Consider the following 21,497-nt stretch of genomic DNA (forward strand, 5'->3'; position numbering starts at 1 on the left):
ATTTCATCAAGCCCTAGTGAGATATCACCGAATGGAGCAAAAGAGATGGTAAAAATGAAACACACTGAACCCGAGCCCCAAGCACAGGATGAACTTAAATGTTCTACTACGATATGAACCAACTCAATTATCGGGAGTTTTTTCATTATTTTCCCCCACTGTTCTCAGAGGATTTCTGCTGGAAACTGCTAATGGGAGACCTGTTTTCAATGCATTTGCAGCCATATTTTTTACAATCAGGAGGTGCATATGGCTTACACCAATATCCCTGCCTATCCAACCCTATCTACCCTACACCTTGTGATGTCTGACTAGTCAGGATTATCAAGGGAGAAATTTGACTTACAAATATCTCCCTATAGTAGCAATGTCTGTGAAAACAGCCAACATCAAGGGAGCAAGAAATCAGTAGCAAAGGGTTCCCCTACAAAAAAGCAGATAATGCTTACCCCAAAAGTATCCTCCTCTGGCTTGTGGGTCACAGTGATAGGCGGGGTGGGGCTCACTTCATAGGTACCAACTGGAACCAAAAGAGGAAAGAGAAAAAGTTCAGTTTGCATCTCTGGAACGTGATGGGCACCAGAGCCTCCCAGCCTCGTGTGCTCTACACACAGCAAAAACGGCTTAGACTAGGGGTTGAAATCACCCTCCTATTTCAAAGGTCCTGAATTCAAGTCTCAGGGGGGCTATAATTCTGCCTGCAGATGAGCTAACAGATCTCTCCTAAACTCCTACATAACCCTGCATCGAACACACAGCCCCCAGTTACTAATCAAACAGTGCCACTTCAGTGGAGCTAATGAGAAAAATCCCAAACGTTGAGAAATGAGGATCCTTGTTCCACCCACATGCCTCCCAGCACTCAGGACAAGCTAACAGCTCAAGTACCCCTGAAATGCGAATGGCTGCAAGACCAGACCCTGCAAAATTAAAAACAAATAAACAATACCTTTGACGGGTCCTTTCTGAAATTAAAGGAATTTAAAATGCTGACACCAAAAAACCCAGGAGACTGAAGTCTCCCAAGCACAAAACAGGTGCAGCCCAGGCCGAAGGAGTTCAGCCTACACACACACCCACCCTGAAGTCAGATAACAAGGACCAAATCACTGCTGTACTCTCTGCTCAGACTGCTAGCAAGGTGCTGAAATCAGTGCTCAAGGCAGTGTGAGTACCTTCTCTGTTAGGAACCCATCTGAGACCCATCACTTCATCTGTTATTCAACAGCAGCAAATACGGGGCTCCACCAAGGCTGCTTTTCCTTTTCTCTTTCAGCCAATGCCACACCTGCTCCAATGTCCTGCTCCAACTGGGTCAATGATGGCTTAAAGACACACTGATCAAGCACCTTCCTGGCCTGTTAGCAAGTCACTGTGGTACTAGCACACCTACCTCCCCTCCACTGGTGCAGACCCTTCTTCAGACCTCTCCCTGGTCATGTACAGACACACACCAGCTGTACCAATCATGCAGCACACAAGACCCTTCCCCCATGCACTTGAGATCCCATAGAGAAGCCTGCATCTTGCAGAGACCCTAGCTAGCTCTTACTAGGGCATCTGGGATAACCCATCCTACAAGGCTGATGTTATCCCTGCTATGTCATCTCCAAGTTCCTTGGAATTCAGGAGGAAACACAAGCGACAAAGCAAAGGACAGGAAGGCACTTACTTGAGACAAAGTTATCCGTACTTTCTGTGGAAAGGACAAAGAGAGAAGCAACACAATTAACAGCATGATAGGGGGAGAGCAAATCTCCCACGCAAAACACTTCTCAGGCATGTTCCCTCCTCACAAGCCCATGTGTATGCCTGAGAGCAAGCCAGCCACTAGCTAACACCTTCTTGGTGACTTCACAGGGAAGAGCCTGGTAGGAAGAACAATCAATCGGTGATTTTTCTGAAGCACCAAGGAGTCCGATCCACAATACAGTGCTGGAGGGAGCGGGGGGAGAATTCAGGGGGATGTGGAGAGAGAATAAAATGCCCCACAACACGTCCTGTTTGCAAGTGCTGCCCAAAGAACCTCCGAATTCAGACAAATGTGTGTATTTTTCAGGTTGAGGTGAACCAAAAATGCTCAGGCTTTTCCAACAAAATGAACAAAAAAATCATTTTGGATGTTTAGGATTTTTAACGGACACTGAAGGGAAATGTGTAATAAACTCAGCTGGGAGTAAAGTTAGCAAGGGGCACTGCAGCTAAGGATGAAGGTGCACTGGCACAGCTGTGAAGGGCCTTAGCCTGCAATAGTGGATGGGACGGGAGGAAAAGGCTTGGACTCAGGCGCATTGACAGAGCAGAGAAGCAAGTCCCGTGACTACTGCGAACAGGAGATGGACAGGATAATTAAGGAGAGGGTTGGACTGGCACAGCCATGATAGAGCAAGGGCTGGCAAAAATGGGATCAAGGCAGACATGTCATGGGAAGGTGTGGGGCAGGGTTGTCCTCTACCTGAATCATGCCTGATGCCAGCCAGCCATGTCAGTCATCCACATCAGCAACTCGACTCGTTCAGTATATTCAATAAAGCTCCTTCAACTCAACAGCCTGCCAGGGCCGTGGATGATAAGGTCTAAAGCTCCCAGCGACACTCAGTTTACATAGTGTGAGAACAATGTCAGCTTTCAATTTACTCGCCAGTGCACAAAACCAAACCTGATATTAACTGAGTTTACACAGCTTTGCTGGTGAAAGATTCCTGGAATGATGCTGCAGTGCTCCCATTCAAACAGAGCCGAGTTCTTGAAGGGAAGCACAACACGCACCCAAGTTGCAGCCAGAGCTGGGAGGGTGACTGAGTGCCTGGGTTGCTATACAAACTTGGGGGGGGGGGTCAAAGGTTAAGGCAAAGCAAAAAAAAAAAGATTTTTTTTCCCCAACAAAATGAAAAAAAAACCCACCCTAATTTGGGTGTGGGGGGGAGAGGAGGATATGTAAACTGCATAGAATTTTTAAATAAAATATCATTTCCCAGGTTTTGTTTTCCTAGACAAAATGACCTGACACATTCGAAAAGAATTCAGTACATGATTCAGTCCGCGTGAACCCAAATTTTAACAATTTTAATCCCCAAACTGTGTCCAGCTATAGGCATGTGATGCCATTGATCCGAAATTTAACAGGAATTTGGTTAAGTCAGGTTGCGAGAGATGGCTTTTAACCACAACATGAGTTGTAGATTCCCACCCCCCCGAGGCTCTAAACTTTTAGGTTAAGAAATTCCACTCCTGGCTGATTGAGACAAAAACCTCCCAAACGAAGGCACATTCTTCCATGCTCGAGCTTTTATGACATGTTCTGGAAGAATCTGCCCTCAAATGTGAAATTATAAACTTCAGATGCATTGGATGTTAACGTCGACCTTGGCAATGTATGGAGCAATGAACTTCAAGACTGGTAAATTATGTACTGAAATACATCATGGGGAACTGACATGATGGAAAAGGTTCTGGGACACAGGATCAAGGAAAGTAAGAATGATGGAGAGGTTTGAAGATGCAGGTAGGAAAAAAAAAAGTTGAAAACCTTCCAGATAAGGTTTTCAAAACACTTTACATTGTCCTCTCCTCTCAAGCTCATGTTAGGGTTTAGATGAATGCTTAGTGTCAGCTCTTTGGGACAGTAGACCCACATCCTGTGATTTTGGACAAAGACTCCATCTAGCACTTTGTCAATATATTAGGAACATAATTACCCCCATTTTATAGACAGGGATACAGAGTCCCAGAGAAGAGAAATAGATTCATAGATGTAGGGTCGGAAGGGACCTTGTAGATCTTCTAGTCCGACCCCCCGCCTGGGCAGGAGAGAAAAACGGGCTCAAATGACCCCAGTCAGGTAAACGTCAAGCCTAGAGGTAAGAGGCAGAACCCCTATCTCCATGACAGAAATATGAGTGTCCTTCCTCCCATACAGCAGAAAGCATAAACAGATTAGATCGCTAGACAGATTAGCGTCCTTGAAGCTTGAGTATAATTTTTCCACTCCCATCTGTATCTGTTCATGTCTTTCAATTGTCAGCTCTTCAAGGCAGGGATTTAGGTTTTCATTTGCTATTTCTGACCTGTGGGAAAGCTCTGTGTACATTTATGATGTGATATAAATAATAAATGAGAATACCATTGATATTGCTCTATATTTAGTAAGTGCCCTATTTTGCTGGGTTTTTTAGGGCTGCAGGAGCCAATTTGGGGCCGTCACTTTCTCACAGCATTACTCCTGAGGGCAACTGCATGCAAAGCTCTGTTAACTCTGTGGTGCCTTAGCTTGTGCTGTAAAACCAGAAGGCAGGGCACAATCTCTCACTCCTTTCCTCCTGGTCAGCCATTGCAAACTTCTCCACCATGCTCCCTGCAGCAAGAGCTTCCCCTACTTGAATTTGCTTCTACAATTTACCCCCTTATCCCTTAGGAATATGGTAAAGAATTTCAAATTATGTATTGAGACTGCCTAGCAAAAAGATGATGCAGGATAACTGGGATCTCTGCTGGTTTGTGGGATCTCTTGTGCCAAGAGTGAGGGATGATCACTTTTTATTTCAATAAAATCTGTAGATTTCTGGTGACGTTTCGTCTGGGCTGAGCCCATTTTACAGAAGAGGGGGGACAAATGAAGGTCAAAAGTCAACAGGAGGAAGCAAGTCCCTTTAGAGTTAGTTTTTTCTCTGCCTTGCACAACTAGTATGCAAAGTATATGCTAAAACAATGGCCAATACTAGAGGAACATGGGGCTTCAGGAGGTGACTCAAGATAAGCTGCATAGCCTGTGTCCTTCTCTCATCGAGAGGCATTAGAATAATCAGAAACACAGATTGTTTTTACTCATATTCAGCAACTGCTCATTTTATTTTCAGTCAAATTTTAACCCCTTTTTCCCCTTAATTTTTTTTCCCCACTGGATGCCAAGGAAGTAAAGGGTTCCCTACAATCACACTATGTTGGTGAGATCTCACAAGCTAAGTTGGACCTACTCCATACATGCCTGATCAGACCCAAGCATCCCAGCATGCCATGGCATCATTCAAACTGCCCTCTTTCAGTGAGACACGAAACTAAGGCTGCGTTACCAGGGAACCTTTTTGCATCCGCTGGTGAATTAGCTCTTACAACCTGCCCCTCAAAACTCCTCTGAAGTTTCAGCTGGATATGTAACTTTCCTTCCCCCCTTCCAGCTAACTGTCAAGCAGTGGTGCTTCCTGCCACTGAACAGCTACTACAGTAAGAGTTGTTGCTACACTTCTGTGTGGCTTGGAGCACAGTGCCAGCAAGCCGTGAACTTCCTTACCTGGAAAAGGCGTGGCGAGGAAGTGCCCTTTGATGGTTTGGTTGGCGGTGCCCAGCTTGTTGGTAGCCACGATGGTGTAGTTGCCATTATTGTAGTGAGTGGGTTTGTTGAACAGGAGGCAGCCCTCGGACACTTCCCCTTGCTGGTAGAACTCCATGCGGATGATCTCCGTCTCCCTGAGGAGCTGGCCATTGTGCAGCCAGTAAAGGCTGGGGGCTGGGTTTCCATGCACCACAAACTCAATGCAGTGCTCCAGACGCAACTCTGGCTCCTCCAAGCTCAGGATGCGTGGGGGATCTAGCAGAGAGAAACACAATGGGAATGGGTGGGACCTAGGCCCACAGCAGACATTCAAACACCTCTCTCCCATGGTTGAGTGAGCAATGTGTATAACCTATGCTCTAGCTCAGCTACACTTCAAGCTGGACTCCTCGGTAGGCTGCTAGCACCGAGTAAGCTCCCAAAGGATCTGGAATGGAGCCCAAAAAGAGCTCAGTCTGGCCTCGGTGGTAGAAGGGCAGCTGAGCTACTCTTACTGAAGAGTCATCTCCTTTCCCTCTGCTCCTGGTCAAACTAACCTGACCTGGTCACAGCTCTGAGCCGCTCTTTGCAGGCTTTGCAGCACTCGTGTTCAAGGCCCTACATAAGATGTGCCTGAGCGCTGTTTTTATTCATGTTAACAGGCATCTAGCGAGTGATGCAGAGCACCAGTTTCTACAGCTAAAATCCCCAGTCAAGAGAGAAAATAACCCACCTTTCCCTGCACCGAGCAACACATACACGGTGATCACTAATGAAGCAAGGAGGGCTCATCCTATGACACACCTTCATCTCCAGACTACCCCTTTCAGTTTAAGCCCAAAGTGGCTGTGCTTCACAGCAGCCTTGTCCCCACTGCAGAGGATTAAAGAGGGTCATGAAGAACATCCACCCGAGGTTCAACGCTGAGACATTTCTTTCCTACACAGATGGAGCACACCAAACCTTGCAGCTCCACCGCTCTCAGAAAGAAGCTCTGAGACCAGGCCTCCAGCCCAGATCCTTGCCAGGAAGGTCCAACAGGCTACTGTGGCTTAGGCACACCCATTTCTGTACCCAACAGCGCTCAATAGAGAGATGTGGCCAGCGTTACAATAAGTTGCCTTTCGTTCCCCAGTCTGAATGACCAGGGACCTACTGCCAGCTAGGTTAGCTGAGGGCAACCATGGGCAGGAGTCCAAAGCAGGGCCTGAATTCATACTTTCAGAGCAGATACCTTAACTTCTGTGGCACCACTGCCATGCTGCCCACCCCACCGAGTCATAATGAAACAGCTCGGCCCTAGTAGGGAAGCCATGCAGGTGAGGCATAACTGAGTACATGTCTCAGGGGCCGAGTGGGGCTCTCTGACCACAGTCAACAGTTTAGGATTTCACAGTCATTCAAGCAATATCCCTCCAAGATCCTCTGCAGCTGGATGTCCTTGGGAGGTGAGACTAGTGGAACCCCTCTGGGAAGTTTTAATTGCCTGAGCGTCCAGGGGTGTTAGAGAGGGAGGTGAACAAGGACAGATTAAAACAGAGAGTTCCCTGCATTGGATGGGTATGCATTATCCCTTCAACTAAAGTGCCCCCGACTCCAGAGATTCAGCCTGCCCTAAGGCAAACCCAGTGCAGCATTTACCTGTATGACCCCAAACCCTGAAGCTGGATAGCATGAGCCAGGGTGGCATGGCACTGCTGTGTAAAGGTCACCATAGCATAAGATGAAGGGAATGGAAACACTCCTTTCCTATTCCTTCTCGTTTTCCTGGCTACCATACCACTGCAAGTCCCTTGGGAGGCTCCCTCACCAAGAACACACCATCCATGTCCCTCTCCATTTTTCTAACAGTAGTGAATTTTTCATGTTGTAAACGCAATGAAAAAACAGTGCTGAAGGGTGCATGGTATACAGCTGGCAGGCACGGCAGGCACCGCATGGGTCTTCCTTCACAGCCCTGCTGATGCCCTGCCACCCTGACTAAGAGCACATGCTGTTACTCCAGGCACAATGCTGAAAGTCCCATCAATCATGTTCCACGCGTAAGCCTAAGTCAGGATGTGACTACACAGGTCTCGCTGGGTAAATGACTAAGATGGTATCAAAGCAGCCGGTCACCTAAACCCAGAAATATCAGCTCTTTTCAGAATGACATTTCAGCCTATGAGTGATGAGGCCTCACAGTGAGAGCAGACATGGGAGAAACTGTCAGTGGCTTGCAGGATTACAGTTGGGAAAATGGGCAAAAATGACCTTTAAAGGGTATGGAGTAAAAACAAAAAGACTCCAGAGAAGGGCACGTAACTTGTTCTCATACACAGGCTTCTCAGAGCTGTAGCGGTGCAAATTTGAGTGCCTGGGCTCTTCAACACCAGAGACCAGAGCAGTGAAGCAGCCCTTATTATTCTCCTTCCAATACCCCATTTTCTGTGACTGCCTCATCTCGACAGGAGTCCAGCAGTCCCTGCACTGCATGGGACATGGGAAGTACATTGTACGTTTCAACTAGCTAGAACAGGACATGATCCCCCCAGTAGGTGAAGGGAAGTGATTTGTCCCCTCTATTCACCACTGGTGAGGCCACATCTGGATTACTGTGTCGGGTTTTGGACCCCCCTCCAGAAAGGATGTGGACAAATTGAAGAGTCCAGTGGAGGGCAACCAACGTAGTTATGAGGATGCGAGAGACGACTTAGGAGGAACGACTGAGGGAACTGGGCTTATTTAGTCTAGAGAAAAAACACTGAAATGGGACTTAGTAGCAGCCTTCAACTATCCAAAGGGGGGTTCGAAAGAGGATGGAGCTGGACTGTTCTCAGCGGTGGCAGATGACAGAACAAGAAGCAACAGTCTCAATTTGCAGCAAGGGAAGTTTAGGTTAGATATTTGGGAAATTTTTCTCACTAGGAGGGTAGTGAAGCACTGGAGCAGGTTACCCAGAGAGGTAAGACCTGGGCAGACAAAGCTTTAGCTGGGGTGATCTAGTTAGGGATGGCCCTGCTTTGAGCCTCCTGAGGTCCCTTCCAACCCTCAGTTTCTATGATTCTGTGATTCTCTAGTACCAGTAGGTGAGTAGAGGAAGGGAAAGTTTTCTAAAACATAGGCTAAGAACAAGTGATGTGAACACAGCAACATCTGGTAAATCCCCGGTGCCCAAGACAGCAAAGCTGTGTAAACCTCCTGTTAAGGTCAGGTTTGTGGTAAGTTATATTAGGAAGCACAATGAACATTCAGCTGGTTTCAGTCTACATATGAATGGTCTTAAGCCTTGTTCTACATGAGTTCATGCAGTGGTTACAGGTAAATCGACTCAGAACAGATCTGGGGTGAAATGTGAAATCAATGATGGGACTCTAGGACTCCAGCAAGATCGGGGATTTGGCCCTGGGATGTCAACAAAGTGAATAATTTGCAAGCACTAGGACAATGTTTTAGCCCCGGTTGGACTTTTCCTCCATGAACTGGGTTTTCCGGAAAAAGCAGGTACATTCCTGCTCTGTGAGCACAAGCAGTCATTTGCATGTGCTAGACAGGATGCAAGACATGCAGCTGCTCACATAGCCAGGCCACCCAAGAAAGCTAACGGGCACCTGCTCTATCAAGGCAAACATGGGACTACCACGCCTCACCTACTGCATGCCGGCTTCTGCAAACAGGTAATACCGGAGGTGGGCAGACAGCAAAATATTTTTTCACATCATGCAAGAACTGGCCCCTTCCTCAGCACCACTTGACCCCAACTCCTCAGCCAGAGAGACAGCAATTCAAGATGGACACAGTGGCACAGGTTCAGTTCCCCACATGGTGCACATTCAAGTATTTTCCATGCTCCCCCTCTATCTGACCTCTATGAAGGCAGTCTCCCTGCCTCTACTTACAGTAGACTGTGAGCAGCACGCTGGCGTTGGTCATTCCCACCACGTTCTCAGCAATACATGTCAGAAGGAACCCGTTATCCTCGCTGGTGACATTTACCAAAGTTAGATTGATGGCATGAACATTGGTCCAGTTTAGGTTGGTCTGAAAATCCCAGAGAGAGATGGTATAGACAAATGCAGCAAATAATGCCCTTTTCCCCACTCACTTCATCCCCTCAATACCCAAGACTCCTGACTCCTCTATTAAGATACCATGGTGTTGTCAACACCACTGCCAGGAAAGATTGTGGCACTACGTCTCTCACCAATGCAAAAGTGAGCCTCACAACACATGCTCCAAGCAGGTTATAACCACAGCTTTGGAAACAAAGGGAAACAATTTGCCTTGGTTAAGCTAGCCATGCACTTCTTCACCGCACTTAATGGTGACATAGCCTTGTCAGCAATAAGTAGCATTGCGGGTATAAACAGAAGATAAGATACAATCCCGTAAGAGCAATGGTTCTCCTGACATCACCCAACGTTTTCTTTCACTCCCTTAACCCTATACTCACCTATGGCAGCTTTTCTGACTCAGGTGTGGGCTATGCAACCCAGACGACTCTGTCACTGTTTCATTTCTCTCTCTTTCTTGGTAACCCCCAGCACCAAACCCAGGGACTTGGAACAAACAGGGAATCAAAGACCTGGAAAGTCCCCTCTACCAACACCACGTCTTCTGAATCATGAGTGACAGGTTCATTGGCAAAAACAATCCATGTCCAGCCACCCAAATCCCTTCACCTCCTACCTGGTGCGTGTTGATGGAGTGGAGGTCTGTGACAGTCCAGTCTACATCCGGCAGCGGCGAGCCCGAGCCATTGCAGGTGATCACAGCGTTCTCGCCTTCTCGCACAGTCAGGTTAACATGACTGACACTGATCTCAGGGAGATCTAAGGGAGCCAAACACCAAAGTGCTTAGGGTAGTGACCAGCACACACCATGGCCAATTAAGACATGGAGATTTTGAACCCCAGGGGTTCATTTCCCAAACAGGCTTCACCTTGCAACGAAAACAGCCTGTGCTATCCTGAGCTTCTGAGTAGAGAGGAAGGGAAGGGAAAATGCATTCCTACCCAGTGCAGGAGATGGCAGGTAGCTGGGCCTTTTCAGGCTTAGAAGTAGTAACATGGGAACTTTGCCCTGTGCTTTGCAACCGGAACATCACACACCAGTTGGGAAGTGTTGTCCAAGTTTTTCTCACCAGCCAAACCCTCATACCCTTTGTCCCCTTTCCCACAAGCCCCTGCACTTCCTCCCTGGAAGGTCTAGGAAGGTTAAAGTGATGAGAGGAGGATATTGTTTTACGAGATCCAGTATGAACTAAAACAGGGAACGCTGCTACTGGCACTGAAGGTGAAGAGAGAGTTCTCCTCTAATTTATAACAATCAAGGGAAGATGACCAAGGATGTGTCCTCATATTAACAGCATCTCTACTCATAAAAGGTGCCCTTGCTCTTCCCTCCAAAAAGACTCACTGATTTAGAGCAGCTCTGATTTACTCCCCTTCCCACTGAGTTGCCACTGGTATCAAATACTCACACAGCAAGCAACCAACACTGCCAGCAGTTATAAAAAGGGGAACAGACAAGCGGAAGGATTACAGGGTGCATGTGGGGGAAGAAGAAAGACCCTGAATGAATGAGATGAGGCTAAAAAGCAACTTATTCATGCAATAGCTGCTATTTGGGGGGGTTTCCCCCTGAAGACTTTGGACCAATGAATTCAGTGTTACGGTTTCTTACTTGTTTCAGTCCAGGGGGACAAAGGGCATTAGGGGTTTCCTGGTAAGCAAAACTTGGACAGAACTTCCCAACGTGCGTGCCCAACTCTGGGGAAGCGGCAAAGAAAAGCAAGGATGCTGTACGGCTAGGACTAAGAGACACTGGCAGAGAGAGCCCCAGAGGCACTAGTTTAGTGTTGAAGAATATCAAACTAATGGGGCAGAGGCACTGGGAGAAAACCTGTGGAATAGCCTGCCATGGTTTACATCACATCAGCCCTGTGCCACCCATGCCAAGGACCCAGGACAGGACACACAGATCAACTGGCCAGAGTCTTTTACATCCATGTGGTGCTGAGCCACTAAAACTCTGAACCAAAGAGCAGTTTCAGAAGGAAAGCAACTTAGCTTCTTCCCCTGTTAGGGGAGTGCAGGCCACATGAGAAACCCAAGAGATTTGTGTACATAAATCAACACCCTGCAATCCTCCGAAATCTAATAATAGATGAAGTCACCTCTTCCCCAACCCTTGATCCATAAGGACTTTTCCTCTAATCTTTGAAGATTACTCTTCCCATTTGTAGAGGAAATTACAACTGTCTCTCAAATCTTTGCAGTTCACCTACACGCAGGCTGTTTGGCTAATGTCCAGGGTTTAATAAAGGAGGCTTAGAATAAAAAGGACGTCAGAAACTTGAAAAACCATATTTCCTTTGGAAAACTATTTGTATATTATTTGTTATAAGAAACACCCTAAGATTCTTAGAAAAGAAAGGGATCTAACCCCTGTGACACACTCACACATACACACCATGCATTTCCCCTCCTTCCTAGTCTCTGCATTTGACAGCTCTTCACTTATAGACAATGTAATTGTTCTGTTGATAGTGGCTGCCCTTCCCCAGATGCTGCAAAGGGGCATTTGCCAGTAACAGCAGTGGCAGAGCTGAAATTAATACTGAGAAAAGGGAGCAGAGGTGGGTGAACAAAAAGAAAGTGGGGTGGGGTGGGGTGGAGGGAAGGAGCAGACCTGATTTGTGTTGCTCTTGATCTCATCCAAAAGCCTCTGCTCCATATCAACAGAAAGAGGGAAACTACTTACAGGAATATGTGCACACGCGCAAGCATACACACGCATTTGTGAGCGCAGATAATTTTATATATTATACCAGAGGTTCTCAACCTTTTCAGATTTGAGGCACCCATCAGAAAATGCCAGCTTTTATTAGTTTTCACATGGTTTTTTTGACTACAGACAAATACTAGAAGCAATTCTTCTGTTGCAAAGACCTCAGAAAGACCATAGCAGGTCAGACAGCTTTTAATACTATGGATTCCTATTTGAAATCTCTGTTTATCTTGTAAATCCTGTTTTCACCTCTAACAGTGCACCCTATGAGGCCATGGCACCCTGCTGGAGAATCACTGTATTATATACATATGTGCGCACAAACAAGTGAACATACATTTTAAACTTCCAGGATATACTATTTTAAATGAGCACTTGCAAAAAAGAGAAAGAAAAATAGTAAAAAGTCAGGCATCATCCCTCTAAGATGCATGGGTTCCAGAGTTCACTAAACAGACATGAAGCACACCCCATCTCCAAAACCAGACCATCGCTGATTCTTCAGAGTAACAAAGGAATTGGTCACAATGCTCTTTGCTGCAAATTGTTATGCCACTGGAGGAATTTCTTTCCAAATCTAAACAATGCCTGAACCCTGAGGAAGGCTACCTAATGAAAGATGCTATTTCTATTCATCCGTGATCCAAATTTATTTCAAGAAACACCTTATTCCCACTGGCCCTGCTATCCTGCATCAGTCATTTCTGCAGGTTAACCATGCTCTTTATACTGTTCTCGAGAATGGTTCCCATCACGGAGCACTCTTCCCCTTCCATGGTAGGCCAGCTGGCCTCCCCTGCCCCATGCCATAGGAGCAAGGCTCAAGTATGTACGTGCAGGCTGTTCCTTACCACACTGGGTGATATTCATCTCCTGCAGGGGAATGACGGCAGCATCCATGGTCATGCAGTACAGCTCCTGGTTCTGCAGGTTTGCCTCACCCTTCTCCTGCCAGAGCTGAATCCAGCGGATATCACAGCTGCAGTTAAAAGGGTTTCTTTCTAGCCTCCTACAGACAAAGAGAATGTGAGACAAGGGGTGGGGTAGAATGAACAGGGTTATCACTGGTTATATAGGATCTCCACAGAGAAGCTGAGCACCCAGTGATAAGAGGGAGGGTCACCCTTGCTATGGACCGTTTTTGTACATCCTGCTATGAGTTTCCATGAGCCTGAAGACGTTATGGATGTCCTGGGATGGTGAAGGGGGGCAGGACCTTAGGGATGCAGTTAGTAACTGTGCTGGGTTTTCGGCTTTGAGATCCAAGGTTCAAGTGCAACCTTAGGCAACATAATAAAATGCTGGAAGTATTCTCACACCTGGAGAGATCATAAGATGAAACAGGGGATAGGAATGGGGGTTCAGGTCACACTTTTGATTTATCCAAAAGGAGGCAATCTCTCTCTCTCTCTCTCAAGCATACAGACACACGGACACACAAATTCAAACATCTGGGTTCATAAGATTCCAAGACTTTAAACATCCACATAAACGCATTTATAATCACTAAGACTACCCATAAATGCATTTATAAATCACTAAGACTACCCAGCTGTCCTAATACTCAGACCCACTGAGACCTAGAATATCAAGGAGCTCCTCTCTCAAAGGAACAGATGTAGCCACTTTTCCCCCTAAAGGTATAATTATAATTTGTGTCTTAAGACTGCAGGGCCTCTAGAGCCAGGACCCTCTGAGGAAGAGATTGGTCAGTTCAGTGCAAATCCCCTAGCCATCTGGGTGTGCTGAACAAAACATACAGCTCCTGTCCTTAATACCGTGCCTCAGTATTTAACTTGAGGCTCCCAGCGATGTAGGACTCAAGTTAACACACAGCATATCGTGCACATTAATCATATCAAGAAGCGCTGTGCTGGGACCCCACTGACCTGGCTGGGAGGGACAGAAGGGAACTCTGCCTTTAATAGACAGCATTTAATACACACTTACATGTTTCAAACACAAGGAATGTTTGTTATTATTGATTTTCCAACCTATTAATTATTTCATTTATATAGAATCATAGAAAATTAGCACTGGAAGGACATCAGGAGGTCACGTCTAGTCCAACCCCTGCTCAAAGCAGGATCAGCCCCAACTAGATCATCCCAGCCAAAGCTTTGTCTAGCTGGGTCTTAAAAACCTCCAAGGATGGAGAGTCCACAGTCTCTCTAGGTAACCTGTTCCAGTGCTTTACTACCCTCCTAATGAGAATGTTCTTCCTAATATCAAACCTAAACTTCTCTGGCTGCAACTTGAGCCCATTGCTCCTTGTTCTGTCATCTACCACCACTAAAAACAGTCTAGCTCCATCCTCTTTCAAACCCCCTTTGAATAGTTGAAGGCTGATATTAAATCCCCTCTCAGTCTTCTCTTCTCTAGACTAAATAAGCCCAGTTCCCTCTGGCTCTGAAGTCATGTCTCCCAGTCCCCTCACCATTTTTGTTGCCCTCCGCTGGACTCCCTCCAATTATCCGCATCTTTTCTGTAGTGGGGGACCCAAAACGCAACACAGTACTCCAGGTGTGGCCTCACCAGTGCAGAATAGAGGGGAAGAATCACTGCCCTTGACCTGAAGACAGCACTCCTACTAATGTAGCCCAGTATGCCTTTAGCCTTCTTGGCATCAAGGGCACACTGCTGGGTCGTATTCAGCTTCTTGTCCACTGTAACTCCCAGGTCCTTTTCTGCAGAGCTGCTACCCAGCCAGTCAGCCCCCCAACCTGTACTCGTGCATGGGATTATTCCTTCCTATGTGCAGGACTTTGCACTTGCCCTTATTGAACTTCATGAGATGTCTTTTGGTCCAGTCCTCCAATTTGTCTAAATCACTCTGAATCCTATCCCTACCCTCCACTGTATCTACTACTACCCCCAGCTTGGTGCCATGTGCTATGCCATCATCCAAGTCACTGATGAAGGCATTGAACAAAACCAGCTCCAAAACCAATCCCTGAGGCACTCCACTTGATACCAGCAGCCAACTAGACATTGAGCTATTAAGTAATACCCTCTAAGCCCAATGCTCCACCCAGTTTTCTCTTCACCTTATAGTCCATTCATCCAGCCTTGTTGATGCATCTTTCAGGCCTTGCATGAACCCCTCAGAGATATGAGTGGATGGGGCCTAGGAGGAGATGAGAACCCAGTCTTGCTTAGCCAAAAGAAGGGAGGTAGGTGTCAGTGCAGGAGCAGTGCAAAAATTTAGCATGGATAAAAGTGGGAAAGGGCCCATGGAGCTCAGTCAGGCTGTCAGGAATCCCTCCACAATCTGAGCACACAGAAACTGCTACTGCAAAATCCAGGCTCAGCCACCTGAAAATAGAAGGACCCCTTTCACCCCTGAGGTAATGGAAGACTCAGCCAGGGCTTTCTGATGGTCTAATTACTCCTACCCATGGCATCTGCATCTTTGCACTATTAAGTATCAATGGCTGGCCAAGCTGGTACTGCCAGACATGCAGCACCACTACTCTGCTTTCTTCTAAGTGGCGTTTCTGGAGAACTTAACCTTTTGTTTAAAAAAAAAGGAATGCATCTGACTTAGATGGGAATGTAGAGGTAATCCTCCAAATGTCACAACTGTTAGGGAGCCTGAAATAGGAGCTGCCAGGTCTGGTGAAAACTGTCCCTCATTATCTCAAAGTGCTATTGAAAGTGAAACCTAACGATGCCACGTTCAACATCACCGCCCTTCAAAGAATCACCCAGTCATTTGAGCCGAAACATCTGGCTAAACTTAGATCAAGCACGGTTCTTCTCCCCTCCAAAGAATCAGCACACTTTAGATTCCAGGTTACTTGAGAATTAATTCATCTAGCAGGGAAAGGTGTGGAGGTAGATAAGATAGCCATGTGGAGACACTGTGAAGGTCTCGGGGATTTGGGAGAAGATCGTTTTCTTCAGTGTATAATGGAACATACTCCCCTGACTCTACAGGCCTGGGAATCACTTCGGCATGGTGGTGAGCTCAGAGTCCCTGCTCCCCTGGACACCGAGAGAACTCCTCCTGGCATGACTAGATGTTAGGTGGAGGCAAGAAGAAGACGGCACATGATTCTGCGGGGTAGCACATGGTTAAGTATTATGGTATCTGCTAACAGCACATTGGGTAATCCGAGTTACACCCTGGGACTCGGCAGAGTGGAGTAGAGAAGGGAAGTTGGAAGCAGAAGGAAAATTCTGCTCTGCTCAAAATAATCACCGCGAAATCAGGCTTCTGGTGAGTGCCGCCATCATAGCACTTAAGGGGCAGATCGGTAAGTAATAGAATGCAGCCTTCCCAGCCCATCGATAATGCATGAAGCCCCATGAATAATACAGGAGCAGCGTGCTTCGGGGCAGAATTTACCAATGACCTACCCCAACATCAGTGATGTAACTTGTCCTAATCGTGGTACCCAGGGGGGCTTTTGCACAAATTAACTCCTGCTGTCGACTGGACGCCTCGAGTGCCACCAGCAGCTGGCACTCCACTGCTCTGGGGAGAGAGCCATTTAGATATACACATTGATTTTCCTTTACACTTTCCTCAGAAGCGTTCCTGGCCTGGTGGAGACACCCATGCTCTTTGCTATGAGCACATGCTTCCAGGCGAGCCCCCTTGCAGGAGCGGGGAAAGCACATCCCCTGTGCTACAACAGGGAGCTTCAGCCCCCAGGCCGTTCTACTCCTGGATCCACCATACTGTCCACAGCAGCTGAAAGCATCCTTCTGTCTTCTCGCTGACCTGCAATCATTAAAAAAAATCCAACCCAAGAGCAGAATTCCTGCCTATTCTCTTTTCTGCCCAACACTAGCACACCACTCTCCCCTGTTACAGGTCCCAGCGAAGGCCACAAGCCCAAAAGCAGAAAGACAATATGTGTCTGCAGTGTGCTTGTGCCCCAGTGATCTGATCTGCACAATGATTTCCCTCTATGGAAAGGATGTAGTTCTTGCTCTCAAATTATAAGCTGGTTGACCACTAGCTCTACGGCCGGCCTTCCAGGTACAGAGGTTGCCATTAAAAAGGCAACATTTTCCACAAGAGACACCTGTGAATAATACAAATGCCCCCCTGTGTGCAACTGCATGGTCGCTGTCGACAAATGTTGATTTTTTAATGGCAATCATACCTTGCCCACCTAGCATGCACTCAATATGACCGACAACTTCAGGTGAATGTAGCAGGAACAGAAGAGCAGCATTTGTTGGGGGGAAGATGGGGACAGACCAAGGGAAAGCAGTGTATTTACTCCACTGCTTTTATCAGGCTTTAGGAGACCAAAAACATAGAAGGGACCCCAGTGTGTATGTCATGCAATCAGAGGTATCAAAGCCATAATACCCAAGGGAAAAAAGGCCACCTCACAAAGCAGAGTTTTCCACCCTGTGTTGCTGTCACTTAGAAAAGGTCTCCAAGGAGGAGCTCATGTTCTCCACAGCTGCGGTCCCTTTCCTCAGCACCCTCAGGAAGTTAACTGCACTTAAGATGCTGCCATGTGCTTAACACCCGTATCAGGGCTGCAGCAAGATCTAAGGCTGAGGGTTTTCTCTCAGGAGACATTCAGCACAGTTTACTTTTGGAAAGGATGACAAGATTCAAATGGCATTTTCATCAGTATGTTCAGGCTAGAAGTGTCCCCAGCCCACTGTCAGATGGCTATTAAAACAACCCTTCAAGAAAACCCCACTATGTGGATAAATGGACTGCAGTCCCACCCATTAAGGGGATCTACCTTTGTGAGCTAAAGGATCAAGTCAGCATGGGAGACTGGACTCACACAAGCTGGGCTTGGCATGTGCCATCCCTTACAGGGCAGCAGAAAGAAACACACTAGCACATCACACAAAAACCAACCCTCTGCTCAGTGAGGTCCAAGAACTGTGTGAATGGCACAGGATATGGGCACGAGTGGGTCTGACTTTCAATCCAAGTGGCAGCGGTGTCTAGATTTGGTAGGCATGATGGACTCAGACTTAGGATATCATCTGCATGAAGTCACCCTGGACAGCACGTGCAGGGTCTAGATGCCTCAGGGGGTATCCAGAAGGTGAGCTTGAACTGTACATCAACCAAGAAGGATCAAGTCAGATATGGATAGCTCAGCCCTACCGACAATAAATAGGAAGGGATTTGCCAGAACAACTTGAGCATGTTCTAGGCTGCAGATCTGTTTCATGCCCAGCGCTCTGTTCAATTGTAAAAGGACTCCATCTGCACTGCAACAAGTTAGATCTTTATGAAAGAGCCATGTGTTCAGTACTCCTGCTTGTCACCGTGAGGTGCACTGCATGCTAGGAGCTACTGAGAACTTCTCAAAGCGCATTGAGCTTCCTGGTGTCACCCTCCAAATCACCCCCACTAGAACGGGTGGGCACTTTTACATATGCTCTGGGAGTGGTTTTCTAGTTAGAGCGACTCCAAAAGCCACTCTGATTAAAGCACCGCTGTGTCTCGTGTATCAGTGTCCCCACACTTAAAAATGGAGGTGGGGGTGCTTGAACTAAGCACGCTTTAGTTCTAGAGCCCCTGCCACCATTTTTTAAGTGCAGGACATTAATACACAAGACGCAGAAGGCTGCTGAAGCGCAACAATTGCCACCCTCCAGCAGACTCGATTAATCAAGCCTGCTCCGATGTGCTGGAATTACAGAGCGTCAGAGCACCCTCGGCACTTCACGTTCCAAAGGTCCATGTCCCTAAGCACATTCTGCAGTCCAGGAATTACACAATCCCTGGTTGTAATGCCTAGAATAAAGCCTTTAATGCAGTTCAACCAACACAGATCAGCCCGCAAAGGGTGGAATGGAAATTGCTAATATTATAGCAACCCATTTCAGCCAAGCCTCCTACCTCCATTCCACAACACACTACCTGGTAGGAATTACCCTGACAATCCTGCTCCAGGAGTAGTGAGAAGCACTGTGGGACAGATGTCTCTGGATTCCTAGAATATGCTGAGATGATCACTGATTTGCATGTATGCTCATGCTAAAATGACTCTACCGTGAGTAGGTCAGCTGGGTGGAACATGCAAAACCCACAGAGCCATGTCCAGGATTTGAGGGGTCTATTCATCACATGAAACAAGAAGTATCTGCACTGAAGTCCTGGACAGGACCAGAAAATCTGTTCCTTATTTCCATTACAGAATCACCAAATGTTAAGATTAGAAGGGACCTCACAGGTCTTATCCAATCCTCAGCATGAATGTAGACCGTGCTATTCCTAAAGCAGTCCTGCCCAATGCTTTTCCACTCTCTTCTTGAAAGCCTCCAACAAAGACAGTCTTAAAACTTTCCTGGGCCTGTTGTCCGAGTGCTCTGACAATATCCATTTTGCTTCTGATAAAATTATGGTTGAGCATCTGGAGCCTTGCAGCTTAAAACATTCTCCCGGGCAGGGAGGCCAACCCTGACTTGCTGAGCCTTTGAATGAAAAGGAGTGTCTGGCAAAAAGAAAGAAAAATGCCCAATTATTTTTATTTAATTCCCAGTCTCTGGGCCTCTGTAGAGGGTCTCACCATCTCCACCATTTCAGAACCCTTGGTGGAAAGGGATGGAACAAGAAAGGCAAGAGTTCATGTACGGATTGATGCACGGTTTCCAACTGTCAGTTCAGCCCCTTGAAAAGAGCAGGGAAGCATCTTTTGCCTATTTCCAATTCTATTAATGTGGCTATTAGTGGCAATAAGTCCTCAAGCCTCTAGCACATGAGATATTAACCTGTGCTCAAGACATTTGCAGAAATGTCCCGTGCCTTGAACACTGCTACAGAAAGTCTTGCAGGGTAAAGAAGCAGGTACAGATTGCTTCAGGGGGACTGAAGGCCAAGGTGTGGGTTCCCATCACTACAAGTGCTTAACAAAGCAAATAGACAACTGGCTCAAAAACCTTAGACCTTTTGGTGTCATGAGAAAGTTTGTTTTCACAGCTGATTTGTTAAGGAAAAAAAAAAGAAGAGAAGTCTCCTGAAATGTAATTCCAAGCTGTCCAAAGACGTGATAAAGGAAGCCAGCTGTGGCCCCTGGATAAAAAGGTTGGAAAGTACAATCTGTCTGCGTTGCTGCATATCTCGGATGCCATCCCTTGCACACAATGCACAGCAGGCTTACATGAACGTATGCAGTCTTTACCTGGGCACCTGAAACTCAAGGTCAGACTAAGTTTGAATGCATGCGAGCTGGACTCACTCACTGGTCACTGCTGCTTTCCAGGAGCAGGTAGTATATTTTTGTCCCACCCGTCTTGCTTTTGAGGTTTGCTGAATACAATTTGATCAGGGATTTCCTTTGCAGCGCTCTATGCCCACACAAAATGGTCCTGGATTAACTTTAGCCAAGGATGCCAGGAACAAAAAAAACCCGCTTGCTTGCTGTCCCAGCAGGAGCTGGAAGCAGGGAGAGCATCAGTGGAAAGCGACCGCTTGCTGTTCTCTCTTGGGTTGTACCCAGATGAGGAGGCTGGCTCTGGCCAGTGAAAGAAAGAAACTGTGGCCTTAAAAAACACATTTCATTCCTGCTGTTTGGTTCCAAGTGCCCAAACCGCAAACCCCCAGCTATTGAATTCTGCAGCTCTTCAGAAGATTCCCAGTTCTCAGCCAGATCTTCATATTATTATTATTTCAACTCTCCCCTCTCCTACACTTCCTGTGAATGGCTTGTCAGGACCTACACTCCATCCCTCTCTGTCTCAGGTGGCTTGTTTCTCCTCCCAAGTCCTTCAGGAAGTTGTCCTCCTATCTTTTCTTTCCCTTGTGCTACGTCCAGTCAGACCACAGCGGATGTGTCTCCACTTTCACAAACTTTTCTGCCTTTCAATGCCAAGGACCATGAATTTTTGCATGACTGTGCCCAAGCCAAAATTCACTTCCTACTGACTGTCTTCTTGGTGCCAATTGCTCCACCTTTGCCCCAAAAAGCTGTTGTTGCCACTGAAAGGCCAACTTATCCCCATTTCCTTTTTCTCTGCCCCATCTCTCCAGAGGACCGCATGTTCTTGTACCTCAGTAATATGCTTATTTTTCCAAGATCTTGCAGGGCCTACCCCACTCAACCTGACCTTTCTGCACGGGCCATCTCTCTGCTTCTAGCTTTTCTTTTCATCAGCTTCTTCCTTTCAAGAACTATTTGACTGTCTTCAAGTTGATAGTCAACAAGACTCTCTCTAGCTTCCACTTGTGCTGCCCGGTCGCTTCACATGATCCACAAATATTTCCCTTCCTTTTTCTAAGGCTTGAAAAACTTCTGGAAGCTCAACACACCTGTCTTCTACTCACTGATCCTCTTGGTATTTTTAAAAGTTAATTCTCTCCTTGCCCATCAATTGCTAACTTCTTCCAATCATGGAGATGGACAATACTTCATTGTATAAACCCTGGCCACGTAGCCCTCAGGTACAATGCCAAGTTGTGCTCCTGTGGCTCGCTCCCTAA

General features: G+C 46.8%; 1 protein-coding gene across 4 annotated transcripts in view; it reads right to left on the reverse strand.

Annotated features, from left to right (window-relative positions):
* NTRK3 (neurotrophic receptor tyrosine kinase 3) overlaps positions 1-21,497 on the reverse strand; it is a 298,100-nt gene that overhangs the window by 186,904 nt on the left and 89,699 nt on the right. For 2 of the 4 annotated variants that reach the window (XM_090028539.1, XM_090028541.1), the window contains exons 5-10: positions 12,931-13,088; positions 9,977-10,119; positions 9,187-9,328; positions 5,288-5,584; positions 1,673-1,696; positions 450-520 (exon numbers count right to left, since the gene is read on the reverse strand). In XM_090028539.1, coding sequence (XP_089884665.1) covers positions 450-520; positions 1,673-1,696; positions 5,288-5,584; positions 9,187-9,328; positions 9,977-10,119; positions 12,931-13,088 — 835 coding nt within the window. The remainder of the gene's footprint in view (positions 1-449; positions 521-1,672; positions 1,697-5,287; positions 5,585-9,186; positions 9,329-9,976; positions 10,120-12,930; positions 13,089-21,497) is intronic. The other 2 variants (XM_090028540.1, XM_090028542.1) reach the window with 1 other exon arrangement.

Source organism: Crocodylus siamensis, chromosome 15, assembly GCF_052110815.1.
Source record: "Crocodylus siamensis isolate JL-2025a chromosome 15, ASM5211081v1, whole genome shotgun sequence".
NCBI classification, from domain to species: domain Eukaryota; kingdom Metazoa; phylum Chordata; order Crocodylia; family Crocodylidae; genus Crocodylus; species Crocodylus siamensis.